General features: G+C 24.2%; 1 protein-coding gene across 4 annotated transcripts in view; it reads right to left on the minus strand.

Annotated features, from left to right (window-relative positions):
• Positions 1-307: 307 nt before the first annotated feature.
• LOC107070342 (putative G protein-coupled receptor CG31760) overlaps positions 308-24,654 on the minus strand; it is a 30,453-nt gene continuing 6,106 nt past the window's right edge. Inside the window, exons 1-17 of one of the 4 annotated variants that reach the window (XM_089178947.1) lie at positions 21,526-21,634; positions 19,472-19,657; positions 18,556-18,760; positions 15,331-15,565; positions 12,067-12,201; positions 9,902-10,049; positions 8,683-8,827; positions 8,468-8,600; positions 8,197-8,350; positions 7,782-7,891; positions 7,414-7,628; positions 7,179-7,317; positions 6,895-7,000; positions 6,406-6,549; positions 6,021-6,203; positions 4,722-5,006; positions 308-4,151 (exon numbers count right to left, since the gene is read on the minus strand). In XM_089178947.1, coding sequence (XP_089035073.1) covers positions 4,743-5,006; positions 6,021-6,203; positions 6,406-6,549; positions 6,895-7,000; positions 7,179-7,317; positions 7,414-7,628; positions 7,782-7,891; positions 8,197-8,350; positions 8,468-8,600; positions 8,683-8,827; positions 9,902-10,049; positions 12,067-12,201; positions 15,331-15,565; positions 18,556-18,760; positions 19,472-19,636 — 2,481 coding nt within the window. In that variant the 5' untranslated portion in view covers positions 19,637-19,657; positions 21,526-21,634 and the 3' untranslated portion in view covers positions 308-4,151; positions 4,722-4,742. Of the gene's footprint in view, positions 4,152-4,721; positions 5,007-6,020; positions 6,204-6,405; positions 6,550-6,894; positions 7,001-7,178; positions 7,318-7,413; positions 7,629-7,781; positions 7,892-8,196; positions 8,351-8,467; positions 8,601-8,682; positions 8,828-9,901; positions 10,050-12,066; positions 12,202-15,330; positions 15,566-18,555; positions 18,761-19,471; positions 19,658-21,525; positions 21,635-24,654 lie in introns of those variants that run through there. The other 3 variants (XM_015328446.2, XM_015328444.2, XM_015328445.2) reach the window with 3 other exon arrangements.

The raw sequence follows: 24,654 nt of genomic DNA on the forward strand, positions 1-24,654 counted from the left end.
GACAAATTTACATATTATCACATTTATTTTAACGTCCACTCAGTCATTTGTTCTCATATCGCATTTATTTATTTATTTATTTATTTATTTTTATTTTTGTTTTTTCTTAACTCTCCACTCGATTCTCTAACGCGTATTATTTTATTCTAAAAACATCATTTTTTTTTTATTTTCATCGTTCTCTTCAAAATTTCTTCTTCCATTTCATCACCTTCAATTTCTTCTTCTTTTTTATTTTATTTTATTTTATTTTATTTATTTTTTTTTTTTTTTGAATATCATTTTCTTTTCTTTTTTGTGTTTTGTGTGTGTGTGTGTGTGTGTGTGTGTATTGTTGGTTGATTTTTTACAAAATATAAGAAAAACCATTCTTCACCACTCCGCCCCCCCCCCTCCCGCTTTGAATCGGGAAGAATATATAAGGTATTTTTTTTTTTTTTTACGCAGGTATAATAAAAAATGATTGATAATTTAAATTGTTTAAAATCGTTTTTAAAACGTCGAGATTTAAAAATATAAACGATTGACAACAAGAATTGAATTTTAAAAATATTTCAATTATTGAACCCGCACGATAATATTATATCAGTAAATTACATAAACAAAATGCATTCACACACTCACACGCATACACTTATGATGTGTTTGTAAACTCTTTTTTTTTTTTTTTGTTTTTCATTTTTTATTAGGTTGTTTGAATATTATATTATAATCTTGTTTAACATTCAAGAAACGTTTTCTCGTAGTTTCTCGCACGTTTTTTCGGAGTTGAATCAGATTTATTACCCTTTATGATTTTTTTCTTGCATTTTTTTTTTTTTTTTTATTTATCTAATTATTTCTTTATTTTCTCTTATCATCCTATGGCTAAATTACGATCGTGTTTTTTTAATTTTTTTTTCTGTTTTGTTTTTCCTTTTTTTTTTTTTTTTCTTTAAAAAGCACGTACTACTACAAGTTTTTTTTTCTTCTTCTTCTTCATTTTCTTACGTATATATATATATATTTATATTTATGTTTATGTTTACGTTTACGTGTATCTTATAGTATATTTCTTTTTCTTAATTAATTAATTTAATTTAATTTATTATTATTATATATATATATATATATATATTACCTATATAACATATATATCACATATTTATAGTATAATAATAATATTTGTAGGTAATATATATATTACCTATTTAATTATTATATTAATATGTAAATATATATATATATATATATATATATATATATATATAATAATATTTTCCTATCACAAAAAAAAACAAACTATTTCTCAGAATCGCACAAAATAAAAATTACAAAAAATATCCAAACCTTTCGCGATAATACTTATTCTAATTAAATTTATTACCAATTGACTCGAACGTTTACGTTCATTTACATAAATCCTCGTTTAATTAATCTAATTCATACTCCGAAAATCGAGATCTCGATATGTGAACATTGTCAATTTTTCATTTCTATTTCTTTGTTTTTTTTATTTATTTTTTTTTTCTCTTTTTTTTTCATTTTATTTTCATTTCAACGTTATATCGATCGTTTAATATTAAATATTAAATAATTGATAGATGAAGTTGATCGATACAATTTCCATTTGTTATGAGTTTTAATTCATTCATACGTTCGTCGAACTGAGATCATTGGATTAACGTCATTTACATATGCATATATGTTTTAATGTATGTATTTATGTATATATGTATGTATGTATGTATGTATTCATGAACGAATATAACTATATACGTGCCTACGTAATTTTTATCTACGTACCAATGCGAGTCACATGTCGATTAAATCGCATAATCAACAACCATGATATTTAATACACATTTCTTATTTTTAAATACAAATAACGATCTTTCTCTCTCACTCTCACACTCACTCACTTTCTCTTTTCTTTTTTTTTCATTTTTCTTTTTTCATTTTATATTTTTAAACAATCAAAAGCAGTCATTGATTAGAAAAAGAAAAAGAAAAACCTAAACTTTGTTTCTATCATAGATGAAACCTTTTTTAAGTAAACTTTTACAAAATTATTAGCCAACGATAATGTGCTGGTAGGGTTGAGGTTAGGTTTAAGGGTAGGTTTTTTTTTTGCGCGAGAAAGGCGTGGATAGTTTTTTTTTTATACTTTTTTTTCATTTTCCTGTTTTTTTTTCTTTTGTTTTTTTTTTATTCGCTCGAATTATTTCTTCCTACTTTTTCACTGAATTAGCGTGAATATTTTGTTTCGTTTTTTTTTTTTTTTTCTATTTCTTGACTCTTCGTAACTTGATTAATAATTAATAAATATAAATTATTAAATATATTGTAAATATTGTATCAATCGTGAAATATAATATAACAAATAGGATTTATAAAAAAAAAAAAAAAATGTCTGTCGATAAATTTGTCACGAGTTTTCTTTTCCTTTTCTTCTTTTTTTCTTTTCATTTTTAGTTTTGTCTTATTTGTCAACCACTTAAAAAATCGAGCATGCGTGCATGAACAATTATTGTCGTAAAAAATATATCTTTTGTACTAATTTTTGATGACATAAACGATGCACGCTCTTTTCGATATTTCCCAGTTTTTTTACTTTTTTTTTTTTTTTTTTTTTTTTTTCAATTACAATACTTCATTAATATTAATCTTTTTCTTTTGCACGGTTATCATTTGCACGAGCATTTCTGTACAAAATAAAATGGAAATATCAAATGTCAAGGAATTAGAAGTTGGAATAATAAATGATGAATCAATTCGAGATTGGAATAAGTCCAAATTTTTTATAAAATAAAAGAAGAAGAAAAAAGCAAACAGAATGGCAATGTAGTAGCCCATTTTTTTTCTTTTTAGTTTTTTGTTTTTGTTCGTCTTTTAATTTTTACACATATATTGTCAACACACCGATTGTGATTCGATAATTTAATATTAAATAATAATATATAATTTAATATAAATAAAATTAAATAATTTAATTGTAATTTTAATTTTTATTTTTATTTTAATTTATATTATTTATAATTTAATATAATTTAATATTAATTTATTATTAAATTATCGAATTCAATAGTTTTCAAATCTTATCTATACCACCTCTGCCTCCCCCTCATCCTTCTATTTTTCTTTTTCTTTCTTTCTCTTCTTCAAACATAGAAGGTGATTAATTAAAACGTTCCCATTTGATACGAATAAATCATAGCACGTGTGAAAGATATGGTGTTATATTTTTAAAACTTTTAAACATTTAAATCAATTAACACATTCCGTGCTAAGCCCCTTTTTACCAGACTTTTCATTCAGGTCATTTAATTTTACTGTAACAAAATCAACGCGATTACATTTAATTATGAATTATTATAAAATTAATTTAATTATAAAATAATTATATTTTTTTTTATATTTTTAATTATATATTTAATTATATAATTAATTATTATTATTATTATTATTATTATTATTATTATTATTATTATATTTCAACGCATTAAATAAATATGTTTAATGTTAAGTGTACCACGTGTTGTACACGTGGCCTGAAGAACAAGTTTAACGTGTACCACCGGTGATAAACGTGGCACGGAACGTGTAAAAAAAGATTTCTTTCATTGGTTTGTTTTATCAGCATTTTTCAATATCAGCAGCAATCAGTAGCAGCAGCAGCAGCAACAACAACAACAACAACAGCAACAACAACAAAAATTACATTTTACGATGATCATAGATTTTCGTCGAATTTTTCATGAAAAATTTTCTTCATCAATTCACTCTCACTTTTTTTTTTTCTTATTATTTATTTTTTTCTTCTCTCATTTTCTTTCTTCGAGAGAGTATTATAATTATTATAATTATAATTATTATTATTATTATTATTATTATTATTATTATTAATAAATGAGAATATTATTTAGGAGTATCTTGGAATGAACCAATTTAGCAAATTTTTATTATAAGGAACTTGACGTACAAGACGATATGAAACACGTGGATTGGCCAACAAATTTTCTTCGGGGAAAAAAATTCATTTTACTTTTAAACATCGAAAGGACACTCTTTCAATTAATTTAGTTTTCTTTTCCTCTTGAAAACGTAAGAAAACATATTTTCTTCTTAGATTTTTCAATCCTATCGATGTATTGTCTTCGTCACAACCATATCTGTGTTATTAAAAAAACAAATATACAATTAGTATAATAAAATTTATACAGTGTTTCTAAAATTGTATATTAAAATAATATTTTATAATAATTATTTTTTTTGTTCATTTGATTGTACGTTATTTAAACAAATGGTGATGGGTTGAATGATTTCGAGTTACGAATAAACAAAAATTATCTTTCCATTTAATTTATATAATATTTAATTTATTAAAATATTAATTTAATTTAATATAATATTAATTTAATATTATTTTAATATTAATAATATATATTTTCATAAATTAAATTAGGTTTGATTATTAACAACAAAATTCGTTCTAATTTTTTTAGTTATTAACTTATCAACCCAACTATACTTATTTAACCAATAATATGAACAAAATCTAATATTTATAAATATTATTTTGTTTAATATTAAATACACAATATCAAAATTGTCTTTGATTTGTATTATTCAATTGGCAAAACAAAGAAAAAATAAATTTATAACATTTCTTATAAAATTGACGATTTTTATATGAGAATTATTGTTAATAATAATTAAAAAAATAATGAAAAAATAATTACCTCCTCGCTGTTGACGACTAGTCAGACTTTTTCACAACTGGAATGCGGTAATTCTCTTTGTTCCACTTCTTGTTGTTGATTACTAACCATTTCCCTTTCCCTTTCTTGTTCCTTTTTCTTCTCCCTTTCTTTTTCCCTTTCTTTTTCCCTTTCTCTTTCCTTTTCGGCCTTTCTTTCGCGAAGAATTTCCATCCTTCTTGCACGATGTAAACTACCGGACGGGAAGGTTGAATCTTCAACAGCCGCTGCAGCGGCCGCTGATGCACCTCGTTCAACTGCACTCTGCTCGATTATTTAATTAGAATTTATTTTTCCCTAAAGGGAACTCTCTCTAAATATTTTACACATATACGTATATACATATAAACATTATTTTTTACATAATACATTAATATTACTTTTTTATATTTATTTGTAATAATCAAAAATATATATTATATATGTAATCTATTTTAATTAATATTATTATAATAATAATTAATAATAATTAAATATATTTAATATGTAATTAATAAGTATATCATAATATATATATATAATATAATATTTAATATTATGTTATTATAATATTGTACTATATTGTACAATATAGTAAAATATTAGTATTGTAATAATAAAAATTTATTGTAAACAAAAATTAAGTATAACACTATTATTGTTAAAAAATAAAATGTAAATTTTAATATATATCATATAATAATATAATATTATATTTAATAATTAATAATAATAATATATATATATATATTTAATATATAATTTAATTAGTATATTATAATATTAAATAATAATAATATAATATTTCTTAGCTATTTCTATCCGTTTTATTTCGAATTATTGAATATATTTTTGATTCGTTGTGTTGTATTAACAAATTTTAATTTAAATATCATATTATTAAAATAAAAATAATACTAATTTAAATAAATATTATCCAATATAGTATATATATATATATATATATAATAATAATAATAATATTTTATATTATATTAAAGTTGCATATAAAAATATGAATATACCTCATATTGATCAATGTATATTAAACTCACTAAAAATCATTTATAAAAATACTAAAGTAATTATTCTTATTAAAAAAAAAAAAAAAAAGAAGTAAACTGTACACTTTAAGATTTCATAGTCAAATATTAAGAATCACATCTTTCCAATCTTACCAGATTTACCAATATCTGTCCTAAATCGTACGTCATACGAATCGGTATAAAAAAATTAAAAAAAAAACTAGGGAAAAAACTATATATATATATATATGTATACTAAGACGACTTAGGTACATACTCTTAAAATAAAACTGGCAGTCGAGCTTTTGGCAATCGGGCTTTGTGCTGTCGAAGGATGACCATGAGTGTGACTATGCGCGCTGAAATATCCACCAGGTTTAGGTTTAATATGCCTGTTGTGCATTTCCATGTGAACGATTTTCATGAATTCTATTTGTGCCGCTAACTTTTGTATTTCCTCCTGAAAAAATTAATAAATATAATTAGACGTTTAAAAAGATTAATGCACAAAAAAAATAAAATAAAATAAAATAAAAACGAAATACCCAAAAATAATCGTACACCTTGATCGATAGAAAGAGTCCCAGGAGATATATATATAGAGAAAAAAAAAAACAAAAAAAGTAAATAAAAAAAGGAATGAAATAAAATCAAACTGGGACCTTCAGTTCTTCGTTTTCTTGATAAAGATCAGTCGTTTCTTCAGGAACCAATCCAATTCCATTTAATGAGTAACTAGCAGTGATGCCCCTTGCACGTGCACGACTGTCCCATTGATCACCGTGTCCTCGAAGAACCCTAAGTACCTGTAATATATAGTTAATCCTTTTAAAAATTTTTATACAGCACAATGTGTGTATTGTAGAATGTGAGAAATAATTAAATAACAATTATAATAATATACATATAAAATAATAATATATAATATATGAAATATAGTATATTATAATTTTATATTAATTAATTATATAATTATAATAAAATAAAAAATAATAATATATTCTAATACAAATTATATATAATATAAAATATATATTATATTTTTATATTAATTAATTATATAATTAAAATAAAATAATAAATAATAATACATATAAAATATATAATATACATATTAAATACATATAATAATAGTAATAATAAATAATTACCTTGGGTCCAAATACGAGAAAAATAGTGACGGATGTTGATAACTGTGTACGAATAAAACCCAACAAATATTTGATATCCGGTCCAGCGTGTGGGAAGATGAAAAGACTGCGAAACAACAAAACAAAATTTATTTGTACGTTATTCAAAATGATTTTTCTATGACGTTTGTTGTGTTAGGGGTGAAATTGGGGAGGGATAGTATTATGATTACACTTGTGATTTATAAAATTGCATTTAATGAGTATTTCTCAACATTTTCAGAATTGTTAAATTATTTACATACTGTATTGATATCATGACGATGTTAACCGCAGCTATGTTATAAATGGCGTAGCTTATCAGCCTAGCCTCGTTGAAAAGACTCTCGGCGTTTCGAACGTTGTAACAGACTTTAATGCCCCATGCGAGAAATAGTATCTCCCCTTTGAAACGAAACGGGCCGAGATAGAGTTCCTTGTTAAAGAATCGTTTAATCGTAAAATCGTTAATATCTTTCATAATTGTAATCGATTAATTACCAATTGCCAAACTATGATCCCACCAATTGAACGAGCATTGATAAAATTTCAGACCATATTTATCGGCAATTACTTCTGCGTAAGGTGGTGCACTTAATGTCCAAGTGCCAAGGTATATTAACATGACCAATAATATCGGTACCATCCATTGTAACAATTGTTTGTCCGTTAGTTTAACCTTGTGTGCACTTTTAACGCGATAGGTCAATGATACTCTGAAAAAGAAAAAGAAAAAAGAAAAGAAAAAAAAACAAAGAAGAAAAGAAAGAAACAAAAACGAGAGACATCAGAAAAATAATATTTAACAACTTGTCGAGACGTTTATTATACGTTACAAGCTTGTCAAATTGTCAACTATGTCAATTTACCTCCATGTCTTCATCAACAATGCGGTGTAAGAAATACAAAAGCCTAGATGTCTTGTCCACTTTGTTGCTATGCACGAATACATGTCCAATACTGGGAATATGGCTGCCATCTTATTTAACAAAATTATAACAATTTATAACATGAATATTGTTAATTAATATATAATATTATTATGTTTTGGTTTGGCAAATTATTATCATGTTTTAACATAGTTGAAATATTGAAAATATAATACTGTTCGCAAAAACATTCGAATCAAATTGTATAGCATATTTATTATCAATATTTTCTATGTATTATATGTAATTGAAATGTGATAAGATTTTGTTGTGACATCCTGTATAATGAAGTTTTTTCGTTACTAAGTGACCCATATAAGGGTCGCGTATTATACGACAGTTAATCGAAACTTACCTCCAAATACATAATGGCGCAACCCAAAAGTGTGATGGATAAAAATATAGGTGATGCTACTTTGAATACTTTGAGTTTACGGTATTTGTACATGTAGGCCACTAGGACGACCGTATCAAAGACGCAAAAAATTGAAAATGTCAATAACGCAATCCTTCAAAATAATAAGTTCAATTAGTTAAATTTTTAATTAAGAATAAACACTCTTTGTAGATATTTTATATATATATATATTTTATTTTTCATAGAATATTAAATTAATTCGAAATACCTAAAGGGCCAATGATAAGTAGCCAAACAGGGCTCGGGTCCTTTACACTTGGCACATCCTGGTGCACAGCGTAAACATTGAAATTCTTTGACATAAGAGTTGCTTATATTTTCTTGCATTTCTTTCCATGCAGCTGAAATAAAAATTGTTCATAATTTTTTTCTATAAAAAAAAAAAAAAAAAAATATTAGAATTATTAGATTAAAGTTTGAAACCTTCAACGAGAATCCCATCGAAGCCAGTTTGTTGATGATTCCTACCATAGAAACCTTTCCGACATTTGCAAACGTAAGCACCCTTAGCCCATCCAGCACCAACACCATGTTCGTTGATCTTACCATTAGGACTATAATACTCGCACTGTAATTCATTTCAAGGTATCTCGAATTCTAAACGTTGTTTTCTGTTTGTCATATTTCATATCATATGATAACCAAAAATAAAAAATATTAAACATCAAAAAATAATATCAGATTACAACTATTGTATTATGAAAAAATAATAAATAAATAACTCATGAATTTAAGAAGAAATATTTAATAATAATTTAATTTTCAAAGCGGTCAACATCTAACAAAATTGATTAAATCTATTTATAAATAAATATCTAATTATGCGCACGCACACACATACACACACACACACAGAGACATAAACACAAGACATACTTTAAAATAATGTCTATAGACTAAAGATAAATATTGTGTCTTGTTAACTAATAAGATTTTGTAATAATTCTTTATAAAATATTAATTTTTATTATCTCGACACACAAGCTAAGTAATTTATCGATACGTAAATCATGCTATGAATATTGAATATTAACGAGTAATAAAGAGTTAAGATAAATGAATAATATTCTTTTTAATTCATTAAATATAATCTTTAACAATTTAGATTAGATGCATTAGTTTTGTCAACTGTAAATTAAAAAAAATATATACTCCGAAATATCGAGATAGATGTTGTGTTTCATTTCATTTACTCGAATAAAATAAAAATAATTTTTGTATATAATTTATATATATATATATATAACTTTAATGTAATCTTAAAAAAAAAAGAAATAAAAATAATATTATAAACAAATAATTATATATAATTTAATTTATAATTTAATTTAATTATATTAAAATAAAATACAAATAATTTTATTATAATATAAAATGAATAATATAATATTATATCTAATTAAATTATTGTAATATAAAATTATATATAAAATGAAAATTTATAATATTATTTAATATATTATATATAAAATGAATAATTTTTATTTTATATTTGATCTTATTGTTGTATTTTTCTCTCTCCAAAATTTATTTGAGATAGGAACTAGGAATAAAATGAACTTTAGAAATATTTAATGACAAAATAGTTTTGTTTGTTTTTAATAAAAAAAAAAAATAAATAAAAAAAAAACAAATAAATTACCTGGGTTGTATCGTCGTGACACTTGTGGGTGCCTCTAAAGGATGCTATTTGATTACTCGACGATGTACTATCGCCATAGGGGGATGCATTGCATTGATTCACCTCCAAGCCGCTGATATCAATATCCATGCTCAAAAATTCTCGCACACTTTGGAAAATAATAAACAACGGCAAGAATTTATTTATCTAAATGTTTGTTGCATTTGGCGAATTAATCTTTCGAATAATTAATAATAATAATATTTTTTAAAAGCGTGTGAAATCTAAGAAAGGATTTTACGTGGTTTCTTTTTTTATTTTTCTCTAGTTCCTTCTTTTTTTTGTTTTTGTTTTTTTTTTTTTACAGGAACTCATACTTACATGGTTCTTTATTTTGTTTGTTTTTAATAATTATGATATACGTAATGAATATTTTTCATAAACATAATAAGAAAATAGATGTTTGAGATAAAACTAATTATTATACGAAACAAGCAACTCTACTTCAAAACTTTCTCTTTGATTAAGAATTGTGTTATAACAAGGACGAACCAATGGAAAGCTGATTTCAAAAATAACCAACGTGATTTTATGCTTTGCGTACAATTCAAATGAAAAAGATTGTTCAATAGAGATAGGAAATATGATTTTATCTAGTGTTATAAATAATTCTTTTTTTTTTTAAAGCCCAGTTTTTATTTTTAATCATAGTTTCAATTTTTTTTTTTTTTATTAATGTTAAAAGATTAGACGAATTATGAAAAAAAATGTTATTATAAAAATAAATAAAATGTAACAATAGAACTACTGGCAATTAATGTTCAACCTAATTTTATCAAATCAGTCAAAATGATTAATTATAAAATATTATTCAATTATTTAATAAATGACACACATGTTTGTACTAAACAAATAATACGATTGCTTGATCTGTAATAATCGATATCTTACTGTTAATTATTTGTAAAGGATGATAATAATTTTATTTATAATTGTTTGTTTAAAAAATATCTTTTTTAAATACTAAACCTACCAATACCTTCATTTATACTTATTCCTATCGTGAACATATATTTTTATATAGAATAATATTTTATTCAATTGGAACAATAAACAATATATTTTATTTTATTTAATAATAATTAAATATCAAATGCGTTTTTATCAAATATTTTTCCTAATTACATAAACCCCAACATTTACCCTAGCGTAATAAGCTAAGTATTTGTAAATATTTAATTTTATTTATTAATAATTAAATAACGAATGCGTTTACACATCGAATTTTTTTTACAAATTACAGAACACGATTATTTAACCTTGCGTGATAGGGGTTTAGTATTTAAAAATATTTTATATACATTTTATTTAATAATAATTAAATATTAAATGCATTTTCAACAAATTTTTTTTACAAATTACAGAAACTCTAACATTTATCCTAGCGTAATAAGCTAAGTATTTGTAAATATTTAATTTTATTTATTAATAATTAAATAACGAATGCGTTTACACATCGAATTTTTTTTACAAATTACAGAACACGATTATTTAACCTTGCGTGATAGGGGTTTAGTATTTAAAAATATTTTATATACATTTTATTTAATAATAATTAAATATTAAATGCATTTTCAACAAATTTTTTTTACAAATTACAGAAACTCTAACATTTATCCTAGCGTAATAAGCTAAGTATTTGTAAATATTTAATTTTATTTATTAATAATTAAATAACGAATGCGTTTACACATAGAATTTTTTTTACAAATTACAGAACTCGATAATTTAACGTCGCGTAATAGGTTTAGTATTTGTAAATATTTTATTTTATTTATTAATAATTAAATAACCAATACGTTATCATCGAATTTATTTACAAAATAACAGAAATCCTAACATTTAACCAAACATACTAGATTTATTATTTCAAAAATAATTAAACGTTTAATTTATCATCCTTAAATCATCCTAACAAAAATCAAGAACACTTTATTTTATAAAAATGTATTATTTTGACTGATTTGACAGTTCTCTAGTGTCAAGATTATAATAAATCGCAAACCACAATGAAAGATAAAAGAATTAGAATATAATATAATAAGTTATAAGAAGAAAAGGGAATGTAAGAAGGAATAAAGGAATAAAGGAGGTAAAAAAAGGGATTTGGGGGGGATGGTACGAACCCAAGTCGAGAATCCGGTGGACGCACGTTGACACTGTAGGAGATGAGCCATTGGCGTGTCTTGCAGGAAAAATACGGGATGGTCCACCAACCCCTGTAGGATTCAATCGCCGGTGACTGCATGAACTTCGGTGACCTGGGATCACACGCAAACGCCACACAACCGTCATAGAAACTTCGACCTGAATTTTTTTTCAAAAACACGCGTGCTTCGTGCAACGCCGAACGAACGAATCCCCTATTCCCCTTCTACCCGCCCCAACCCTCATTTAATCGTCCATTTGCCTTTTCCTTCCCCCTTAAAACCCTTGCCACCCAACTCTTCATCCTCACCCTCCGCCATCAACTAAAAAAACAACCATTCTTTTTGTTCTCCTTTTATTTTAGTTTTTGTTTTGTTTTTGTTTTTGTTTTTTTTTTTATTTCGTTTGATGGTCTTTTTGTTCTTTTGGCACTTCACGGTCATCCCCGCGTCAACGCAAACGTTCTCTCAACGATTTTCATTGATGTATTTTTCTTCTTTTTTGGGTTTGTTTTTTTCTTTTTAACACCGTTCTCACGTTACTATTTTTTCTTTTTTTTTTGCGAATGTGTTGGTAGAAACACCGAAAGTACCAAGGTTAACCACGTTCGTATGATCGGATTTTGAAATTTGTATTATTATCCAAATTTATAATTTTAATTATGAATATTATTTTATATTATTTATTGTTATTCTCAAAGTAATAATAAAATTAAATATCGTTTGAGTGTATTTGTACAAAAACATAAATTCGATTAAAGATCGATCATTGAATTATTGTATAAATTAATATTTTTATAATCATTTAAATATATATATATTAAATATTTGAATATAATTTAAATATTAAATAATATTATTAATATAAATTATATAAATTTAATGTGTATAAAAATTATATAATATTTTATATAAATATTTTATTGTTCTTTTCTTTTATTATTTATTATTTGAGTATTAACGTGGAATACTAATACAAAAAAATTATCTTTAATTATGTTTAAAGCCTTTAAAAAAAAAAAAATCTCAAGTTTCGTACTTTTAACAGAACCTTATAAATTTATTCTTCTTAACAAAAATTTGTCTTATTTTTAAGTTTGCTATAGTCTTTGTTCGAATATAATAATAATAATAATATTAATAATAGTAATAATCAATAGTACAATTTATCGTAAATCAATACAGTAATGTGAAACTATCAATTTACATAATTTTCATTTACATAATTTCATTCTCAAATGTATTGAATTATTTCTCGAGAATAATACTAATTATAATAATTATCATTATTAATATTAATGAAGAATATACGATGATCAAAATAAACATGTTACGTAGAATCGTTGTTAGAACGTTGCTTATCGACAAAATAACAACAATTTATATACGAGCTAATTATTGTTAATTATTGTTAATATTGTATATCGAGTTTCTATGACCTGACGCTAGTACGGGATGATGAAGGATGATGAATGATCGTGAAACGCCTATTTTTTATTTATTTTTTTTTTTTAATCGTTAATGATTATAATTATTATTTCATCGGTAGAATGTAATTTTTTCTTTTTCTTCTCATGTTTTTCACGTTAGTTGTTTTTATTCTTTTTTTTTTTTTCCTTAATTTTAAAATCAAATGACCGATTAGATTTTACGATTCACTTTGAATTTGAAAATGAAATTCGAATTATTAACTTGAAGTTTTACAATTTTTTAATTGTCATATATATGCGTGTGTGTGTGTATGTACATTCTACCGTTGGAAAATGGTAATCAATCTAAAATATGAGAATGTATTGGTGCTGGATAATTAATTAAATTCGGCAGTGCGTGTGCGTGCGTGCAGGTTAATATTTGAAATATTTTTTAAATATAGAATAGAAAGAAACGGAAAGAGAGATAGAGAGAGAGAGAGAGATAGAGAGAGAGAGAAATAAATGGTGACAAAGCTTTTTTCGTATGGTTCAATATTTTACAAATCCCCAAGAATTTGATATCTTCGTTGTTTTAATAATTCAAAAAATTCAATTCAAATTTAAAACTCGTAGATAAGTAAATCGAAAAACTTTGACCTTTTCAATAAAATCAATGAGATTTTCATTCAAATAATAATTAAAATAAAAACGAAATTCTCTTTGTACTTTTGTTTTCTAGTTTTTTTTTTTCTTATTACTTGCATAATAAACGTATCGCGTATAATTAAATAAAAAAAATAAAAAAACAAAAAACAAAAAAAAGAAAAAGAATGACGATGTAGATGAGATTATTGTAACTTTTGTCAAACACGTTTATTCACTTATACAAATTTACATTAACGCGAAATTTACGTGAACTCATCATATTTATCCAAAAAAAAAAAAAAAAACATTTATTATCTCTTTTAGGAAATTACAAAATTTACTTTAACAGATTTGCAACATTGAAGTTTATAACGTAGTACCTTTGTATTTCTAGTTTCAAACTAAAGCTTCAAAAAGAGAGAGAGAGAGAGAGAGAGAGAGAGAGAGAGAAAATTCAAATGACTAACAAACTACAAGTTTGACTTTTAGAACAAAGTAAAATACCATATTCCATTTATTTTCCATCAGTCAATTGCTTTTTTTATTTAATTTTTACATCCTTTTTTTCTTTTTTGAAGTAATCATAAATATCCGATTTTTTCAAATAAATAAAAAAATAAATTCACACCTGTCAAAAGTGTTGCGATCTTTGATTTACATTATTTTTAATTAATTCTTTTTTGTTTTTTCTTTTCTTTGAACCAATCGCAAAAATGCTTGTCAGATAAAAAGAGATATTAAGAAAAATGTGAAGAATATAAAATTACACAAAAAAAAAAAATCTTCTTCATCTTTATCTTCAAATTTTCCACTTAACACTTTTATTAATTTTCTTTATTTTTTATTTATTTTAAATAAAGAAAAAAAATATATAAAAACAAATCCCCATACAAGAGCTTATCTTTTTCTTTTCTTTTCTTTTCCAAAAAAAAAAAAAAAAAATCAGAAAATAATTAACATTATTTAAATAATTTTCAAAATCCGTCAATTAAATCGATTCAATTAAAAAAAAAAAAAAAAAAAATAAAATAAACTCTCGTGATGAGTATAATTATAGAATAATAGATTTAGATAAATGTTACAAGTGCATAAAGTTAAGAAACCAAAAAAGAAAAAAATATGAGATAGAAAATGAGTGATAAAAGAAAGAAAAAAAAAAAATGTCGTGCAAGGAAGACCATCGAACCTTAATCCCGAACTGGCACCGGTATCTTCAAACCAAGGTAGATTAGAATTCGGCCTGGATCCTGGTTGTAATGCATGATCTTCGACCTTGATCGGTTCACCTACGCTTCCTGGACTTCTTTTAAGCCATACAGCATTTATCACGGTTTTCGTCGATGCATTCAATGCAATCACCCTTGCTTCAACTGCATCGTTCACCGATAGAAGCAATGATTTTGCTAACACGTCCAATAATCCTAAATATCATAATCTTGTTTTAAACATTCGTTTAGTTTAATTAATTTATTAATTTGTTAAATTAAATAAGTTTTTCGTATCTTTGATTATTATGAAAATAATTAATTATACTTGTTGGTTTAAAAGAAAAATATATATAATTATTATTTTTTTATAATAAAATATAATAAATCAATAAATTAATATTTATTATTTTATAATATTATTATATATATATATATTTTATAGCATTATATAAAATATGTAATATATAAATTATTATTATATTAAAAAATAATATTACATAATATTAAAATAATATTATAAAATATATTATATATAATATAATATAATATAATATTATAATATTATATTATATACAAGACCAATAAGATAAATTTTGTTCTCGTACGATAAATCGTAAATATTAAAATAATTAAATTTATGAAGAAGGAAGAAGAAGATGTAAAAAATGGGTAGGAGTTTTTGGAGTAGAGGTGCGCAACGCAGGTGATAAGGTGGGGCTTTCGTGTCGAGTGATCGATAGACGAGCGAGCAACCCTCTCAAACTCGAATGTCTGTGCACATTCTCTTCTTCCTTCCTACCTTCATTCATCCCTTCCTTCCTTCCTTCCTTTCATCTCCTTTTTTCCTATCTTCCTTCCTTCCTTCCTTATTTCGTAAAACCATGCACATTTTTTTCCTTTACCCATCATTTAACAACACACGTAATTTATATTCAATAAAATATCGTATTAAACTAATAATATTTAAATTCTTTTAGGAAATAAATAACAATAAATAATTCATATAATTAGTGATAATTAAATATGAAGTATTTTTTTATTATTTGTTCTTATTTTTTTTTTTTTTATTGACGTTACTTTGACGTACCTATGATGTATATTTTTAAAATATTTTTTTTTCCAATTTAAATATCGTTTGAAATTATTTTATTAAGTATGAGCACGTAATTTATATAAAATTGTATAGTAATAAAATTATTATAGAAGAAATATATGAAATACGTAAAGATAACACAAATTTATAACAATCTTTTTTTTTTTTTTAATAATTTTCTTTTAAATAATTATTTTCTTTTTTTATATTCTTTTAAAATTTTTCTTTATCTGTTCGTTAAACAATACAAAATTATAAAATAATCAATTAATAGAATATATCTTTTCAAATATTATCTATTAAAATATTAATACATACAAATTGTGTATATAATATATGAAATATTAATATATCAAAAATTTATTATTCTAATTAATTATATTAACACTTTAATGGCCGTTCACACAACATGTGTGTGATAGCCGAAACATTGACTTTATTTTATTTATAACTTTATATATATATATATAAAATTAATCTTGTTGTTAAATTGTTGTTTTTTGTTTTATGTTAATTGTTTCGTGAATGACAATAAAGCTTTTTTTAAATTAATTTATAAAAAATATTACCGGGTTCCTGACGACGTTTGAGTGCGTACATGTGTGGCCATTAAATAATATATATATAATTATTTCGATTTTTAAAAAGATATGAATAATATGAGATTTTATTTATTAATTTTTTTTCTTTTCTTTTAACCTTTTTACCTTAAAAAAAAAAAAAAAAAAAAACCAATTACTTTCACGTATGATCAAGATCAGAATTTGTTGATTTAAATTGAATTACACGAATGCAATTTTACATTGTACGTTGTCAGAGTACTAGATTCCTTCACTGTAATCATATTTGCATTGAGATTACTCTATTTATTGTTCCGTAGAATCACGAATGCAATAAACCTGCTCGTTTGTAACTACATACATACGTACAAACATACATACATACATACATGCATTCATATTTTGTTTTCCGTCTTTATGAACACACGAGCTTAGACCGGAGAGATTAACAAGTTAGAAAGAGAAAGATAGAGAAAGAAGAAGTGTCTAATATTTCGAGTATCAAGCTTTTGACCTACTTTCGATCTTCCGCTTGCTAAAAACTTCAAATTCAACATTTTTCCAACGATCGTTATTAAAACGATACGCGTAATCCAACACGTTTCGTATTTATTTTTCTTTTTTTTTTGGTCATAAAGTTACGAAAATTAATTTTCCATCCACTTGATTTCATACTTTTCGAGGATAAAACAAAAAGAGTAAAAGAAAAATAAATAAAAACAAAATAAACATTAAGAAGAAGAAGAAGAAGAAGCAAAGAACCAAAGCAATATGACAAAGTGAAAGTTGAAGATGTCTTCCCCCTGACCCCCATTTCCCCATCACTTCCCTCACTATACGTATTGCGGGAGCAACAGGTGAGACAGGTGTCGCGAAATATACTAACTAAAGTTGGGAATAAAAAAACGTGTGCACAGAGAGAGAGAGAGAGAGAGAGAGAGAGAGAGAGAGAGAGAAGGGGATCATCGTGCCCAATTTTTGAAATGCTGCACAACCTTCTTCTTCTTCTTCTTCTTCTTCTTCTTCTTCTTTTTCTTTTTTTAATTTTTCCTCTTCCTTTTAAATATTACTTTTTTTTTTCTTTCATCTTCTCGAATGATTCGTATCAAGCCACGCCCATTCGTTTCTTATCGTCGTAGTTTTAGCTCGGTTTATGGATTTTCATGGGACGTTAAAAGCATTCGGAGGGGAACAGAGGAGGACGTGGGAGGGGTACGTGGGAGAAAAAGGAAAAGGGATGAAAAGAGAAAAGTGGGTCAGAAACTAAATCGAATTACGATAGACGTTTCGATGACACACGTTCTTTTCGTAGAAAGGAATAAGGGAAAAGAAAAAGGGAATAGAAAGGGATAAGGGTGGGTGGTTTGTAAGGAAGGGAAACTTCTGACGATATTCATCTTTTTGTTTGAAAATAATTGTTTTGTTTTTGTTATAGAAGTAGGAAAGTGTGTGAGATAAGAGAATGGTTGTGTTAAGCATAATTAACATATGTTAACTATGTGTTAATTATGTGTGTTGAGCATATTTAAAATATGTTTTATGATGCTCACCATTGTACCGTGATATACCGGAAGTACCAAGATTTTGTAACATCATGGCAGTCATATCAGTTTTCTGACGTGCCATGTCGTAACGACGTGGATCAAGTGATGCTCCAGCTGGTAAAGATTTGAAACCTGCTGTATCCACACATTCTTCTCCCAATGATCCGCTGGATGCTGCATCGATCACGTCCAATGCTTTTTCTATATCCGCCTATTTCATAAATCTGATGTAAGTTTTAGAAAAATGTTTTATGATGATAATGATATGATGTTGATGGTGATTATGATGATGATGATGATGATGATGATGATGATGATACCAAACCCGAATAATAACAAAAATAAATAGAACAATTATAATAAGGGATGCGAATTATTAAATAAATAATTAAATGAATAATGTAATAAATGTATAATAAAATATGTAATATCGTGTCATTTAAGAGAATTTGGAATTATTTATATAGGAAATTTTAAATTTAAATTTATAAATAGATAATAAACATACTAAGCATGATAAATAATTAAATTAATAATATAAAACTATAATTATGTCATTTAAGAGAATTAGGAATTGTTTTTAGGAAATTATAAATTTAAATTTAAAAATAGAAAATAAAAATATTAATCATAATAAATAATTAAATTAATAATATAATAAATGTATAATAAAATATATATTTATATCATTTATAGAATTAGGAATGTTTTTTTTTTTAAATTTTAAATTTAAATTTAAAAATATATAATAAAGATACTAAGAATAATAAATAATTAAATTAATAATATAAAACTATAATTATGTCATTTAAAAGAATTAGGAATTGGTTTTAGGAAATTATAAATTTAAATTTAAAAATTATAAATTTAATGGATCAAGATAATAAATATAATTATAAAATTGTAAATGAGTAATATTTACTTTTTTACTTTCCATGAAATTCTTTACGACCATGGTTGTGGTCGTAAAGAACGATGGCGTAGTTGTTGTACCAGCACCTGCCATCGTGACGTATGCCATCATCGTCATCGTCGTCATCGTCGTCATCGTCGCAGGAAATAGAACGAAGAGCCAGGACTTGCCCATCCCGCGTCCTGCTCATTTGTCCTGTTTGTTTTTTTTTTATTTTTATTTTTTTTTTTAATTAAAATAATTACTGTTTATTAATTAAATTAATAATGTTGGATTAAACTTTAGATTCTAACTGAAGCTTTTATTTATTTATTTTTTTTTTTTTTAATAAAATTTGCTATCAATTATCTCGAACAAAAATGAGATTCCTTAAATGTGAATTGAACTTAACTTAATTTAACATATAATAAAACTTTGAGTTATGTTTTATTATGTCTCATAAATGATGGAATGAATCATCAATGATCATGGATTAAAGTTGAGTATTAAAAATATCATTTCTACTCTGTACGATTATTATATACATTTATCATAAATCTATTTAACTTAACTATACATCGTATAATAAAACTTTGAATTATGTTTTATCATTTCTCATAAATGATGGAATGAATCATCAATGATCATGGATTAAAGTTGAGTATTAAAAATATCATTTGTACTCTGTACGATTATTATATACATTTATCATAAATTTATCCATCTCTTTTCGAAAATGAATATTATTATCAAATGAGTATCGTTTCAGTAATTACCACGGATCACTAATTTCCAATTGTACGTTCATTTAAAAACCTTGAATAGGTGCAATAACGAGTAATTTTGATATCATTGATAGATATTAAATTACAGGTGATGATGTTATATTGTTTCTCGCCCCTTTTTCTCCCCCCCCCCTCACTTCCATCAGACAGACAACTTTTCAATTCTATTTGAAAAAAAAAAAATAAAATTTCTCGTTTCGTTTCACACAATTCATGTTAATTTCTTTTTTTTTTTTTTTTTGTTTTCTTTTTCTCTTTAGCAAATTCATTTTCTACGAAACAACATTCCGGTTAGTCCTGTTTATTTCTCGTATCGTGACATTACCTCCGTCCCCCCCCCTCCACCCCCTTTTAAATGTCTCGAACTAATTTCCTTGCTACTACTACTACTACTACAACAACTATTATTATTACAAGTACTTGAGCAAGTACAGCACGTTTTCTTGAAAGAAAAATAAAACGTTTAGATAAAGGATCCTGATCAAGAATTTCTTTTTTTAACAATTAACATAAACAACACAATATTTATATTCCTGTATACTACTTTCATTTAAAACCCTAATTTACTTACAATTAATTTCTGTACGAAATTTTATACATATATATATGTATATGAATCGATAAATGAATGTTAAAAATAAATATGTTCAATATAAAAATAGAATATTATATTTTTTGAAGAGAAAAAAAAATTAATAAAAAAAAAAAAAAAACGTTTTGTCGTCAAGTTATTCATAAAAATAGATAAATCGATAAATGATGTTTCTTTTTTAAACGCATGAATATTATATAAAAAAAAAAAAAAAAAACCAACAACAAACAAAAAATATTCAAAATACTAAAAGTTTGTATACTAATTTATATGCAAAAGAAAAAAATACAAAATGAATAAATGTCCTATGAGAAAAGAAATTGATTAAATTTAAAAATAAAAAATATATATATATATATAAAAGGGTCAATATATTTACATTATAAAGACATAAATCAGTAAAAAAAAAAAAAAAAATCCATCAATTAATTTAAATAAAAATGATAGCAATGAATAATAAATTTAATATAAAAAAAAACGTTTAATCTAAATTCTGTCGATATTAAAATTTAGAAATCAAATGTGATTACCATTTAAAAAAGAAAAAAAAAGAAAAAACATATTTCAAATGTAAGGGAAGCATTTTGTAGGATTTCCAAAATAAAAAAAATAAAAACAGGAAATTGCTCGAAATTTATTCTGATTTGTTAAAATAATGAATTAATATTTATTTGAATGATTTATAAATAATATTTTTCAGGGCATACCTAGATCGGGCACCATGATTCGTACGAGAAATGGTGAACTATAGCTACCAAGTTGAAACGATCGATGCAGCTACCGCCACAACCAGTGAGCTACCCGCCCACACAGCCACCCTCTGGGTCCACGTTTCCTTCCCCCACTTTTCACTCTCTCTCTCTCTCTCTCTCACTATCTCACTTTCTCTCCCTCTCTCTCTCACTCTCTCTTTTACTCTCCTTTATCCTATTACATTTGCCTACTTAATCGTTTCACCGTTCTATTTATTTCCTCCCCTCTCGTTTATGCATACGCTCAAATAAATATTGCATAAGATACTTGCACTTTATTTTTTATTTTTATTTTTATTATTGATTTATTATATTTTTTGTTTTGTTTTGGATTAAACAATAGTTTTCTTATTTTTATTTTTTTTATGCAACGTTTCTTATCCTTTTAATGAAATATTACTCTTAACTATTTACTATATCGTTTTCTTTTTATTATTATTTAGTTGTTGGTGTTTTCGTTTCTTTCTGTTATTTCATTTTTTCTCGTTTTATCGTACAATGTAAACTTTAGTTATTAAAAATTGAAGCTTCCTATTAACCATGATAACAATTGCTATTACAATATTTTATAATAAATATAGAATCGTTCTAAATATATGACGAAGTAAAACGATTGGTCAATCATAACGTGTGTAATGAGAATAAACTCTGGAGAATGATAGTTTCATTTAAAGATGAATTGTGTTTTTATGTATACAATTAAAGAAAAAGGAAAAAAAAAGAAAAAGATAAAAGATAAATCTTTTCCAATGTGAATGAAACAAAATTTTCAACTAATAAGATTAAATGTTGAATCGAAGAAACTTGCGATTAGGTATCGTTAATAACAAATAAAAAAAAAAATTAAAATGGTGAGAAAAAGACGAGAAGATCAAAAATAATATAATATATAAAATTATTATTTAATAATTTTTATATAATTAATTAATATTTAAAGTAATTATGGATAATTATATATAATATAATGTATAATATAATATTATATTATTATTACAAAATGTGTGTATTATATATTTGTATATAAGAAAAATTTATATTAAATAATTATATATAATAAAATTATAATATAATTATAAATTACATATATATATATATATATATATATATATATATATATATATATATATATATATATATATATATATATATATTAATAATTTTTTATATATATTATTTTTAATTATATAATTAATATAAAAATATTATATATTATATTATATAATATTTTTTTATAATAATATTTATATTAATATTAAATATATATTCTTTATGTTAATAATAATAATTTTTACATTATTATATAATATAATATATTTTTATTTTATATAATAATATAAACAAAAAACAAAATATATATATATATATATATTTTTAAAAGTTTTCGTTTGAATAACAAAATTTATTCTTTTTCACTCTCCGTTTTTAAGTGCGAATCGTTGTCGAGAAATACGTAAAAAAAAAAAAAAAAAAAAAAAAAATAGAAAAAAAACGAGAAAAAAAGTAAAGAAAAGAAAAGGAATTCAAATAAATTTCAATAACAAGGATCTAGCAGGTTTGCCATACAAGACTGCTTTCATCGATCATCGAGGAACGAGGTCAACATTGTCTCAAAGATTTATCGTGAATACGCTACGAACGAGCCTTGTTTGTCGTGTTCGTAGTAATACATACACACACACACACACATATTTACAAACACATTTGCAAACGGGAAACGAAACGAACTTCTATCCTTGTCTCCTTTTTCATTTCCGCCTTTTTTTTGTTTTACTTCTTCTTTCTTTCTGTGGTTTTCCTTTTCTTTCTTTTTTTTTTTTTAATTTTTTTTCCTCTTACTTTTGCTAACATTTTTAATATTACTGTCAGTAACATATCCGTGAGTGGAAGATGATGAGGATTATTTGAAATAACATCTCTCGCATGGATCTGTCGAACATCTCATCTCTTTTTTTCTTTCTATCTATCTATCTATCTATCTATCTATCTATCTATCTGTGTTTTCCTTTTCGTTCACTTTCATCCAATTCTTTGTAAACGTCAAATTACTTGTATCTAAAATCACGATACGTTTGTTATCTTGTCAATGTCTATCCCTTGTCATTCGTTTCTCGGTTAGATATTTTTTTTTATTTTTTAAACATATTTAACAAAATATTCTCAGTACCGTGTGTTAACAAACAAACAAAAAACAAACAAAAAAAATAAAGAAAAAATATTTTTCATCAAAATAAAAGTAAAATATTCAAAATTGTAAAAGATAGATAGTTGAGTGGAATAAAAAAAAAAAATTGAGTTATTTTTCTTCTATTCTCTGATTTAAAAAAAAAAAAAAAAATAGATAAAAAATACGAAAATAATATTTCACGCGAATAAACTCGTTGAATAGGAAAAGTTCAACTTTAGAGGTTTTTATCTAATCGCTCTGTCTCCCTTTATTTCATTGCAAATTAAACGAGCAAATAAAAGATATAGAGAAAGACATATATAGGATGAGAAGAAAAAAAATTAATAAAACTTTGTTCAATCGCGTATAAATTATTCGTAACACAATTCGAGGAACAATCGAACGAATAATTAGATGATAACAATAAATGAAATTATTCGCAAGAAAACCCGTCAAACCAAATACAATCGTAGAAACATAAATAACTAGTTTTAAAAACTTTTCATAATTAGGGTCCAATATTTTTTGATTCGATTAAACAAACTTTTATTTCAACAACCTTTAATCTAAAAACTTCGTCAATTTCATTATTTCGATTAAAAAAATATTCCTTAATTAAACGAAAGAGATAGAGAGAGAGAGAGAGAGAGAGAGAGAGAGAGAGAGAGAGAGAGAGAGAGAGTGAGAGAAAGAGATACTGAACAACAAAAATTAGATTTCAAAATTATTTTCAAATGCAATAAAAAATATAAACTTTTTTTATTTTACATAATTTAAAATTTAATTTTTTGATTTATTTATTTTAATTCATAAAAAAATATTTAAATTTTATATATATATATATATATTATATTATATTATATTATATTATATTATATTATATTATATTATATCATAATAATATTAATAAATTTTATTAA

The sequence above is a fragment of the Polistes dominula genome, unplaced genomic scaffold (genome assembly GCF_049000335.1).
Source record: "Polistes dominula isolate Pdom_NZ unplaced genomic scaffold, Pdom_raw_medaka contig_18, whole genome shotgun sequence".
In the NCBI taxonomy this organism is placed as follows: Eukaryota; Metazoa; Arthropoda; class Insecta; order Hymenoptera; family Vespidae; genus Polistes; species Polistes dominula.